The 12,146-nt window shown below is 44.5% G+C and overlaps 1 protein-coding gene across 3 annotated transcripts in view; it reads left to right on the top strand.

The window, feature by feature from the left end:
- Positions 1-12,146, top strand: part of C2CD2 (C2 calcium dependent domain containing 2) — a 56,247-nt gene that overhangs the window by 8,795 nt on the left and 35,306 nt on the right. For 2 of the 3 annotated variants that reach the window (XM_075854634.1, XM_075854633.1), the window contains exon 3: positions 4,851-4,949. In XM_075854634.1, the coding sequence (XP_075710749.1) occupies positions 4,851-4,949 (99 nt within the window). Of the gene's footprint in view, positions 1-4,470; positions 4,597-4,850; positions 4,950-12,146 lie in introns of those variants that run through there. The other variant, XM_075854635.1, reaches the window with a different exon arrangement.

Raw genomic sequence — 12,146 nt, 5'->3', positions numbered from 1 at the left:
CGTTGTGCCGTTCCTCTGTTATTCCTCCTAGAAATGTAGGACTAAATTGACAACTGGGTGTTAGCATTTTCCTTGTCCAAGGGGCGTGTGCCTACACAGTCTGAGACTGTAAGCATTGATTGGACAGTGTCAGACTGTGTAAGGACACGCCCCCAACTGGTGACACCCCATTGTCCATTTATTCATAAATTTGTAGGAGGAATAACAGAGGAACGGTACAACTCATAGTTCTAAGAAAAGATGCTACAGAATCTGGATTTTAGGGGGAATACAATTATTTCATGAAATATGTATGTCTGGAGAGTTGTACGGTCCTCTTTAACCCCTTCACCACCCTAGACTCTCTTAGATATTAATCCGTAAACCTCTCTAGACCTTCAGGTATTAACCCTACGACACTCACCAGCACCACGGATATTCTTATTAACCCCCACACCACCCTAGACCACCAGAGATTTTTGGTCATAACACCTAAACCACCCTAGATCTTTAGGGATATTGCCTCTAACTCACCCTATGTAAAACTGTTGATGTAGTACTTGTAGAAAATCGTCAATACGACTATGGTCATGAACACTAGGCAAGGTGCAGAAGCCTCTTTTGGCTTTTTACCTGTGACAGCCACCAGGCGGCGCTGTGTAGAAACTGCCATACAGCCCCACTCACCTTCATCCTAAAATACGTCATCCATGTTTCTGGTGGGAAACCTCTGAAAATTACCGTTACATGTGGGCGGAGCCTCTTTAGTGTCAATGCATCTTGCATTCCAGGGGTTAATGATTGTGTTCCGATTCTAAGTGTGACCAGAAATGAATAGATGGAAATGCTGTGAAATTTCTATAGATCTTGGCTGAGGCTTTACCCTGTGTGGGCTTGTGGGGATTTACAGGGTGTGTGGGCGTTTGGCTCTTTGCAAGTGAGAAAGGCCAGCATGTTATATATTGCAGATGTAGCAGAGCAGAATTTGTTATTAGCTACAACTCAGCTCTGCGGAGAAGCCGCCCATCGTGCAGCCGGTGCTGACAAATCCTGTCACTGCCATTAGGCACTGGGAAGGGTAAGAGCTGCGGAAAAAAAATTGGGTCATGCTCCATTGGATTTTGTATGGGAGAATATCTCCGTACATACGGAGCACAATTGAGCGCGGCACAATTATTTTTTTGGAGTCCGATGCACAATAACTATCTATAGGCGGAATAACTTAAAGGGTATGTCCATTATTACAGTCTTTATAAAGTTACAATCTAGATCAAAAGTGAATTGCGCTACTTATCTTGTGCTGTATTATACTATAGAGTTGCACTCACAACTCTACTGGTCGTTATTGGAAACCGTCAACAAGCTTGTCGTCAGACACACCCTTAACAGCTTAGCTGAGCTCATATAATTCAAGAGGGAATTTGTTATTCCTACAGGAGTTTACTATACGGTGCGACTCACTAGAGCAACAGCACAATGTCAATCAGCTGCGTCTAAAGCCAGTAGGATTCTCTAGTGTATTAAAAGAGGACTCGCGGGACAGGGATATAATATTACCGATTTACATACCGTAGCATTAGTGCGCACTCATTGAGAATAGGCAAATCTGGGCATTAGTTCATAGAAAAGATGCCCTGGAGGTGGAAAAGTTGCGAAGAAGAGCAACTAAACTACTAAGGGTCATGGAGAATCTTTGTTATGAGGAAAGAGTTAAAAAAATGAAACCTATATTTTTTTATTTATTTTTTTATTGTAATATTTTTTCAGAAAAAAAATTATTTATAGATATTTATCAAATACAATTAATACACGCCAACCACCCACCCTACACCCAAAGGGGGAGCAAAGAGAAAAAAATATATAAAAAAATTCAATCAATTTAGCCTTGAAAAGAGATGACTAAGGGGGGAAAAGATTAACTTACTGTATATATAAATGGCCCATACCAAAATGATGGTGAAAAGCTGTTCCATGTAAAATCCTCTCAAAAGACAAGAGGGCACTCCCTCCGCCTGGAGAAAAAAGGTTCAATCTTCAGAGGTGACCAAGCTTCTTTACTGTAAGAGCCTGTATTCTTCTTTACTGTAAGAGCCTATATTCTTTTTTAATGTAAGAGCCTATATTCTTTTTTTACTGTAAGAGCCTGTATTCTTCTTTACTGTAAGAGCCTATATTCTTTTTTACTGTAAGAGCCTATATAATTCTTTACTGTAAGAGCCTATATAATTCTTTACTGTAAGAGCCTATATTATTCTTTACTGTAAGAGCCTATATACTACTTTACTGTAAGAGACTATATTCTTTACTGTAAGAGACTATATTCTTTTTTTACTGTAAGACTATATTCTTCTTTACTGTAAGAGCCTATGTTGTTCTTTACTGTAAGAGCCTATGTTGTTCTTTACTGTAAGAGCCTATGTTCTTCTTTATTGTAAGAGCGTATATACTTCTTTACTGTAAGAGCCTATATTATTTTTAACTGTACGAGCCTATATACTTGACTGTAAAAGCCAATATTCTTCTTTACTGTACGAGCCTATCTACGTCTTTACTGTTAGAGCCAATATTCCTCATTACTGTAAGAGCTAGGGATGCACCGAAACTTCGATACTGTTTCGATACCGTGCACCCTCAAACGGTTCGATACCGTTATTTCATGTATTTCGATACTTAGCTGTGGGGCTGCACAGCTTAGCATTGTAACACATGAATGTATGAGAGCCCGGCTGCGGCTGTGTAATACAGCCATTGCCCCGCTCCTGAGTCCTGACAAGTGCGCGCTCCGGATGATGTGATGCGACCAGTTCCGCACTAATGAACGGCGGCACTGAAGACCGAACATGGCGGACACACTGCAAAACACCCACGTGTTTTGTCTTCATTGCCTGCGCTCATTAGTGCAACGCTGGCCGCATCACCTCATGCTGACCGCGCGCGCGCTAGTTGTCAGGAGCGGGGCAATGGCTGTATTACACAGCCACAGCTCCGCTCTAACGGCAGAGATGAGAGAAACCTCTCATCTCCGCTGCTATTCCCCTGAATGCTGCGATCGAAGCTGTGACGCGATTGAGGGACATACCATATATGGGCAGAAAGCCCAGAGTCCGTTAAAGGACCCCAGGGCTGTCCTACCATATTTCCTGTTAGGGCATGCTTAGGTATGTCCTAACAACTGCCTGTGTACTATCAGTGTATATATATATATATATATATGCCCGGACATTAAAGTTTAAAAAGAAAAAAGTGAAAACATAAAGTAATGTTAAATTAAAAAAATACACACACATTTTTTACAATAAACATTAAAATAAGTCTTAATACATAAAATATACACACATTCGGTATTGGTGCGGCTGTAATAACCTGCACAACTAATTTTTTGCATCATTTATGATGTGTGCGCTGTAAAAAAATAAAATAAACACTGCTTTCTATCACTTATTAATGTGAGGCGCGAGGTGCGATGATGAATTTAACCTCCATGTGCCTCACATTAATAGTAATTAACCCCATCATGTACCTCGCACATTAACCCATTATGACTGAGACACATGATGGGGTTAATTACTATTAATGTGAGGCACATTCAAAATTCATCATCACACCTCGCGCCTCACATCAGAAAACGGAAGAACTTTTTTTTTTTTATTACTGTTGGCAAAGTATCGTTTTGGCATCGAAATCGCAAAATACTACACGAAGTATCGGTATCGAAGTCCAAATCCTGGTATGGTGACATCCCTAGTAAGAGCCTATATACGTCTTTACTGTAAGAGCCAATATAAGGTGACAACCCGTATAGGAGCTGTAATGGCTGCCAAGGCCATACGGTGACTTTTTCTATGAGAGCCCCAGTCCAAAAGTGCCATAGGACACCCATTTAACCCTTCCACAGCGAAACAAAGCCCAGCATTAAATACAGTAATAATCTATAACTGCGTCCTGTGACTCCTAAAGTTCCCTATGTCTTATATTATATTCGGAAACCATTCATTGTGACAAATATGAAATAACAGGTGACATCTGGAAATGGTGGGGGGGGGGGGGGTACATTTTATACAGTACAAGGACTGAGCGCCTCTTCCATTAGATTTTTGTTCTGTCTCCAATTAGGTCAGACATCTCCCTGGGCTTGTGCTGCTGACATACATCAGCAGCGCAGAGGATTTTCTGCAGCTGTGAGCCCTCGTGTCTCTTTTCCGAAGAAATATTCCTGTCATGTTATTAATCAGATGTTGCATGAGGTTCATATGGCGGTTGTGTTCATTTACAAGACCTACCGGAAGAAATGTATAAAAGGCTTATTAATGTGCATTCAAAATGTGAAAACCGGTTCGTAATATCTCGCTTCTAAGCTGAGATATGATCACTTAAAGTTACAGGCCCAAAGCCTGAAGTTGCACTACTGAGAGGTTCTCATGACAACATTCCCTGTTCTGAGTTCTGTCAGGTGCAGTGTTGTCATGGAGACCTTCTGGGGATCCAAATCACCATCTACAGTCCATCAGTATCTACACGTCCCAGATACAGCGGGACAGTCCTGGATTCCGGGTGATGTCCCATTATGAAGTCCCGATTTTAACTGTGTCTGCGTCCTCACAAATCTCATTGGTACAGGTAAAAACCTTCAGACTGTTACCCCAAAATAAAATGTAAACTCAAAATCTGTTGCTATAACTTGCAGAGCAGACATGGCGGTATCACTCATAGCAACCAATTAGATTGCAGTTATTATTTCGTATATGCAGGCGGTAAAATAAAAGCAATGATGTTGTCGACCGCGTCCTGACATACGCTCACACTTTTCTCTCGGAATTCGTATCTTCTGACGTCCCGCGTTTATTACCTCGTCTCATTTTCTGTCTCGGTAGGGATCCCTGCGACTGGCGTTTGAAGATGACAATGGACCGCGACCACTTGAGCTCTCCGTGAAGCACGTGGAGAGCGTTGTGAAGTCCTATAATGATAAGGTGAGATCCAGGCCATTGGCCGCCTCGAGAGTACTGTGAGCTGTCACCGCTGTCACCGCTATATGAGTACTGTGGCTGTCACCGCTATGTGAGTACTGTGGCTGTCACCGCTATGTGAGTACTGTGGCTGTCACCGCTATGTGAGTACTGAGGCTGTCACCGCTATGTGAGTACTGTGGCTGTCACCGCTATGTGAGTACTGTGGCTGTCACCGCTATGTGAGTACTGTGGCTGTCACCGCTATGTGAGTACTGAGGCTGTCACCGCTGTGTGAGTACTGTGGCTGTCACCGCTATGTGAGTACCGTGGCTGTCAGCGCTATGTGAGTACCGTGGCTGTCACCGTTATGTGAGTACCGTGGCTGTCACCGCTATGTGAGTACCGTAGCTGTCACCGCTATGTGAGTACCGTGGCTGTCACCGCTATGAGAGTACCGTGGCTGTCACCGCTATGTGAGTACTGTGGCTGTCACCGCTATGTGAGTACTGTGGCTGTCACCGCTATGTGAGTACTGTGGCTGTCACCGCTATGTGAGTACTACTGAGGCTGTCACCGCTATGTGAGTACTGTGGCTGTCACCGCTATGTGAGTACTGTGGCTGTCACCGCTATGTGAGTACTGAGGCTGTCACCGCTATGTGAGTACCGTGGCTGTCAGCGCTATGTGAGTACCGTGGCTGTCACCGTTATGTGAGTACCGTGGCTGTCACCGCTATGTGAGTACCGTGGCTGTCACCGCTATGTGAGTACCGTGGCTGCCAGCGCTATGAGTACCGTGGCTGTCACCGCTATGTGAGTACCGTGGCTGTCACCGCTATGAGAGTACCGTGGCTGTCACCGCTATGTGATTACCGTGGCTGTCACCGCTATGTGAGTACCGTGGCTGTCACCGCTATGTGAGTACTGTGGCTGTCACCGCTATGTGAGTACTGTGGCTGTCACCGCTATGTGAGTACTGTGGCTGTCACCGCTATGTGAGTACTGTGGCTGTCACCGCTATGTGAGTACTGTGGCTGTCACCGCTATGTGAGTACTGAGGCTGTCACCGCTATGTGAGTACTGTGGCTGTCACCGCTATGTGAGTACTGTGGCTGTCACCGCTATGTGAGTACTGTGGCTGTCACCGCTATGTGAGTACTGTGGCTGTCACCGCTATGTGAGTACTGAGGCTGTCACCACTATGTGAGTACCGTGGCTGTCAGCGCTATGTGAGTACCGTGGCTGTCACCGTTATGTGAGTACCGTGGCTGTCACCGCTATGTGAGTACCGTGGCTGTCACCGCTATGTGAGTACCGTGGCTGTCACCGCTATGTGAGTACCGTGGCTGTCACCGCTATGTGAGTACCGTGGCTGTCACCGCTATGTGAGTACCGTGGCTGTCACCGCTATGTGAGTACCGTGGCTGTCACCGCTATGTGAGTACCGTGGCTGTCACCGCTATGTGAGTACTACTGAGGCTGTCACCGCTATGTGAGTACTGTGGCTGTCACCGCTATGTGAATACTGTGGCTGTCACCGCTATGTGAGTACTGTGGCTGTCACCGCTATGTGAATACTGTGGCTGTTACCGCTATGTGAGTACTGTGGCTGTCACCGCTATGTGAGTACTGAGGCTGTCACCGCTATGTGAGTACTGTGGCTGTCACCGCTATGTGAGTACTGTGGCTGTCACCGCTATGTGAATACTGTGGCTGTTACCGCTATGTGAGTACTGTGGCTGTCACCGCTATGTGAGTACCGTGGCTGTCACCGCTATGTGAGTACTGTGGCTGTCACCGCTATGTGAGTGCTGTAGCTGTCACCGCTATGTGAGTACTGAGGCTGTCACCGCTATGTGAATACTGTGGCTGTCACCGCTATGTGAGTACTGAGGCTGTCACCGCTATGTGAGTACTGTGGCTGTCACCGCTATGTGAGTACTGTGGCTGTCACCGCTATGTGAATACTGTGGCTGTTACCGCTATGTGAGTACTGTGGCTGTCACCGCTATGTGAGTACCGTGGCTGTCACCGCTATGTGAGTACTGTGGCTGTCACCGCTATGTGAGTGCTGTAGCTGTCACCGCTATGTGAGTACTGAGGCTGTCACCGCTATGTGAATACTGTGGCTGTCACCGCTATGTGAGTACTGAGGCTGTCACCGCTATGTGAGTACTGAGGCTGTCACCGCTATGTGAGTACTGTGGCTGTCACCGCTATGTGAGTACTGTGGCTGTCACCGCTATGTGAGTACTGTGGCTGTCACCGCTATGTGAGTGCTGTAGCGTGCTCTTTTTATGCTATTTTAATGTCTCGTAGTCATCTTCATCTGTTTTCTGCCTCTTTCCTTCTTGTAAGTTTCCTGCGTTTGTCTGTGTGCAGAATTGCCGGTGTGTGACTCATACAATGTATTCGCACGGGGGCCATTCCCTCCATGAGTTGCTGCTTTGTGTGTACACGGTGATGGGAAGCGTCTATAGATAGTAACTGCGCCCTACGACCCTAAGAGGTGCCTGCCAGTAATATTAGCAGGTAGATTTCCTACATAGGTCCTTAACTTGTCCTCTGCTGTCAGGTAATTACGAGCTGGGTGACAACCACGATGGCCGTCATTATATGTCCTACAGGGGCTGTCACTCCTCTTTTTAGATTCCTGAGTGCCAGATCTTGGCGGGTCTGCTATAGGGGAATCATATCCTTTGCTGGACCTGTTACCCATTTTTAGGAGTATATTAGAGAGTTGCATAAATAGCAATTCCCTATGACCGTGTTATCATGGGATGCCAATAAATATGGTATGGTGAAAATGGCCGGCGCCGGAAGGACATTTCAAGGGAATGACTGATTTGCTCCAGAAGCTGAAGGCATTGATTCTAAAATATTTGGGATTTACTATTAACTCAACTTCCTAATAAATTTTTTAAAGGAGGAAAAATTCAGATTTTCCTCTACTGAACTGGAACGAGACATTTCGGAGACGTTTCCGAGCGTGTGACCCGTGTGTGATGATCACAGGCCTGGGTGTGTATTGATTTGTGTGTGTTGTGAGGACATCACGCTGAGTGCTTGGCATGGTGCCAGTATCCGCATGGTACAGATAGTCAGGAGAGCGCTGAGACCCCCCCCCCCCATACACTAATCGCCCATCTGTTCCTGAAAACAAAACGCCTCTCAGTCAGACCCTCGTAAGTGGATTATGTGGAGTCTCTCAAACACCAGAACATCCTGCAACAAAAATCCTATTAACCCTAATTACTCAGGTTCAATTATTTATTTATATTATTTATTTATATTATTTATTGTTTCCTATATTTTTTTTTTTTATTATTACACTTTAATTCTTGGGTCTCCTAATATCAGGTCGTTCCAACTCCGGAGCAGTTTCTATACTTTCTCTGTTTTATTTATTTATTTATTTTTACAAATAATTTCGTTTTTTTTTTCGCTTTTTTTTTCGCTTTTTTTTTAAATTGATTTATTTTTTTACATGGTAACAAGTCTCAGTAGTGCATAAGCCACTTCCCGATCTTATCTCATTACCCCTGTTCACATCTGCGTTGGGGGTCTCGTTCTGACGTTCCGTCGGAGGTTTCTGTCAGAACGGGACCTTGAGCAGACACAAACGGACACCGACGGAAACCAGAGGTTTCTTCAATGGTGCCGGAGCCGGTGCCCCTAGTTTCCGTTTGCCTCTTTTGTGCACCGGACCCGTCGTTTTGCCGGAAGCAATAGAGAAGCAATAGCGTGGTTGACTACGCCAAAACGACTGAGGGCCTGTTCACATGAAAACATCGCTAATGGTTTCCGTTCGTCACCATTCCGGAAGGTTTCCGTTTTAATGACGGAATCAATAGCGGAGTCGACTGCGCTATTGATTCCGTCGGAAAACCGGAAACCTGCCGGAATGGTGACGAACGGAAACCATTAGCGATGTTTCCGTCACCATTGATATCAATGGTGACTGAAACGGAAGCTGTGGTTTCACTTTTACTTTCCGTTGCGGGGTTCACCCGACGGAAACCTCAGACGGAACCCCGGAACGGAAATGAACGGTGATGTGAACAGGCCATAATTTGTAGTACGGTAGTTTGTATTTTTTCCAGTGTATATTTTCAAAAATTGCTATTTCATTTTAAAAAGAAGCCGGCACTAAGGCTGGCCATACGCATTTGATGTATGTCAGTCGAACCCGCCGATTTCAGCAGCAGCGGCTGACCTTCTAACGGTGGCGTCCCGACTCTCCCTTGACGGCAGATGTCGGTGGAGAGAAGGGTCGGGCATGTTGAATTTTATCCGACATCAATCTCAAGTGTATGGCCAGCTTAAAGGGTTACTAAACTTTTTAAAAACTTTTGACATGTCAAAATTTAGATCGGTGGGAGTTCGAGCATTGAGACCCCCACCGATCACAAAAACTTCACCGCTTCAATTGGTGTACGAGCTCAATAGAAAGTCTACGGGTCTGTACACCGCTTGCTCGGCATTCTGCTGAAAGCCGATCAGAAACGAAGCAGCACAGCGCTTCTGCCGCTTCGTTTTAGCGATCGGTGGGGGTCACAGTGCTCAGACCCCCACCGATCAAAACTTCTGACATGTCACTATGACATGTCAAAAGTTTTTTAGAAGTTTAGTTACCCGATCACTGACATATGTAGAATAATTTCTTTTGCGCAGAAGCTAATAAGGGCGGAGCTGTACTTCAACCGTATCAGATTCTAATAACCTTCGGCTTTGGGAGGAGCTCAATCTCTGCATTATTCAATTTCTCTGTAAACATCCGCCAGTTATCACCAGTTTCCCTGTATACAAATAAATGCTCAGTTTTCAGCGATCAGCTGCAATCTCTGAAGGAATACATCAGCAGGTGTTCATTTTCCCTACAGCGCCACCACAGGTGAAATGAAGCATTACACAGGTTTTATAGAAATCCATGGGCTGTGTGTGTAATGCAGGACGTGCTGGGTCCTCCAGAGTGAGAGACAGTCTTTGTAGCCGCTCTCCTCGCTGGCATATATGAGGGTCCAGTAAATAGGTGATAAATGCTTTTGGCTGGAAATCCCCTTTAATTAAGTGAGTGTGTCCCAATCAGGGAGCTGTATATTAACACAATTTTGGGGCAGGCTAGGTAATTGCTCTCATCCAATTAAGCGAGAGACTCCTTCCGGCCGTCCAATTCAGAATTTAGATCTATTGCCATATACATCTGCATTTTTATATACTCCATGTTTTTTCTTTTCCAATGCCCTACCAGTCAAAGTGTCAGTCTTTACTGAAGTTCTGGCATTCTATTCATCAACTAAGAAGCTCGGGAACTATTCTTGAAGTCTTACACGGTAGAGATTGATCTGTTTTTCTTTAACATTATTTTTATCCTTAGTAATTATCATTCCCTTCTCCGGTGATTTGTTTTGCTATGATTGGGAATTTGCAAGGCAGCCCCCCCCCCCCCCCTCCAAAAGATAAATATTCTTCCCATCTTCCATGTTGATTGACACCCCGGGACACGGTTATGTGTCATTGCTGCATTTCCATTTGCATCCTATAGGTTTTGTTTATCCTGCAGATTCACACATAGACGTATGTTGTTATAGACTGAGCGAACCGTGCCAAGAATTGCCTGCCAGGAAATCCTAATCACAGATCAACATCCTAAGCGGGGAAACAACGATTTCTTTCCAACATAATATTTATCAAATGTGTTAGTAGCCTGAGGGGTGTGTACTCTTTTGCGACGAAAGGGGGAAAAAAATTCTCCTGCCGTTTTGAGTATACAGCTTGTATGCAGACAAATGTGTCTCCATGGTTACAGACTACATACAAATCCTGTGTAGTCTGATCCTGCAGTCATGTACTTCTCCTTTCCCTATGCCCTCTGTTCTACCATGTTTAGGTAAGCAGGTGCAGTCATGCAGAGGCATAGCTTGTGCCAGGCAGGTGCCAACAATCCTTTCTGCCCTTCGTCAGGGCTAGGGCAGCAAACTGAATCTTTGTTCTGAGTGAAGGAAAGCCTAGCTATATACCTCTGCAGTAACGCCTGAAGGCAGGATCGCCTTACACATGGTTTGTTTGTAGCAGGTAACCATGGCGACACATGGGTCCGGATAGGAGCTGTATACACAAAACGGTTGTTGTTTTTTTGGGGGGTTTTTTCGTCACCATATTCAACGTTTTTTCATTTTATTATTTAACTGCTTCCCGTCACAGCACTGTCTATTCAGGTCCTAAAATAGACTGAGCCACTTCCCACAAGGACTTGAGTAACCGTGTACCATTCCAGTGCCCCCCTTCTCCCTCCCTGTCTTTTTTCTTGGCCGTGGCACTTGCCCAGTTATAACCTAGCCAATGGAATTGGTTACCAGCATGTGATCAGCATGATTAACCCCTTCAATGCTAATGACGGTGCTGACAAATGGAATGGGCACCCTCTGTCACTTGCCCGCCAGACCCAACATTGGGGGTTGACCAGGGTGATGGTTTTATATGGACAACCCGGGGTCCACAGAGCCGTCCACAAATAATGCATGTTACATTACAGACAGAAATATAATGTAATATAAAATTATTACGATGCATCATAGTTTAAAAAAAAAAGATATTTAAAAAACAAAAGTCCCCAAATGGGATTAAAGGAAAATGTTACAAATAATCAAAGTAAATTTTATTTTTGTAACCAATTTTTTTTAAATAAAAGTTAAACACCAGTAAGAAAAAAAACAAAAACACAGGTATATTTGGTATCCTCTTGTCCCTAACAATCCCTTCAATACATTTATCCCGTCAATTACGGTAAACGGTGTAAAAAATAAAATAAAAAAACAAAGGCTTTTTTTTAAATACTTTGGGCCATAATAAAAAAATCTCATAAATATTTAACTCTAACTTACCTGCCCCCCAAAATGAACCCTAAAAAAAATCTCCAACTAATTCCACAAAAAGCAAAGTGAACAAAAGTAAGTAGGCAAAAAAGATAAAATCCTGTGGCCCGTTAGCCTGAAATTGGCATGGTTGCAGTTGTATAGGATTAAAAAACATTGCTGCTTTTTGAAACAGCACCACATCTGCCCACAGGTTATGTGTGGTATTGCAGCTCAGACCCATTCACTTCAAAGAAGTTGAGCTGCAATACCAGACACAACCCACGGACAGGTGAGGCGCTGTTTCTAAAAGAAAGCAGCCATGTTTGTCTAAGCCTGGGGGGGAAAAAGAAGTGCAGGACACT

This window comes from Rhinoderma darwinii, chromosome 2 (assembly GCF_050947455.1).
Source record: "Rhinoderma darwinii isolate aRhiDar2 chromosome 2, aRhiDar2.hap1, whole genome shotgun sequence".
Lineage (NCBI taxonomy): Eukaryota > Metazoa > Chordata > Amphibia > Anura > Rhinodermatidae > Rhinoderma > Rhinoderma darwinii.
The sequence above is the reverse complement of the archived record's forward strand: the minus strand, read 5'-3'. Positions and strand labels throughout refer to the sequence as shown.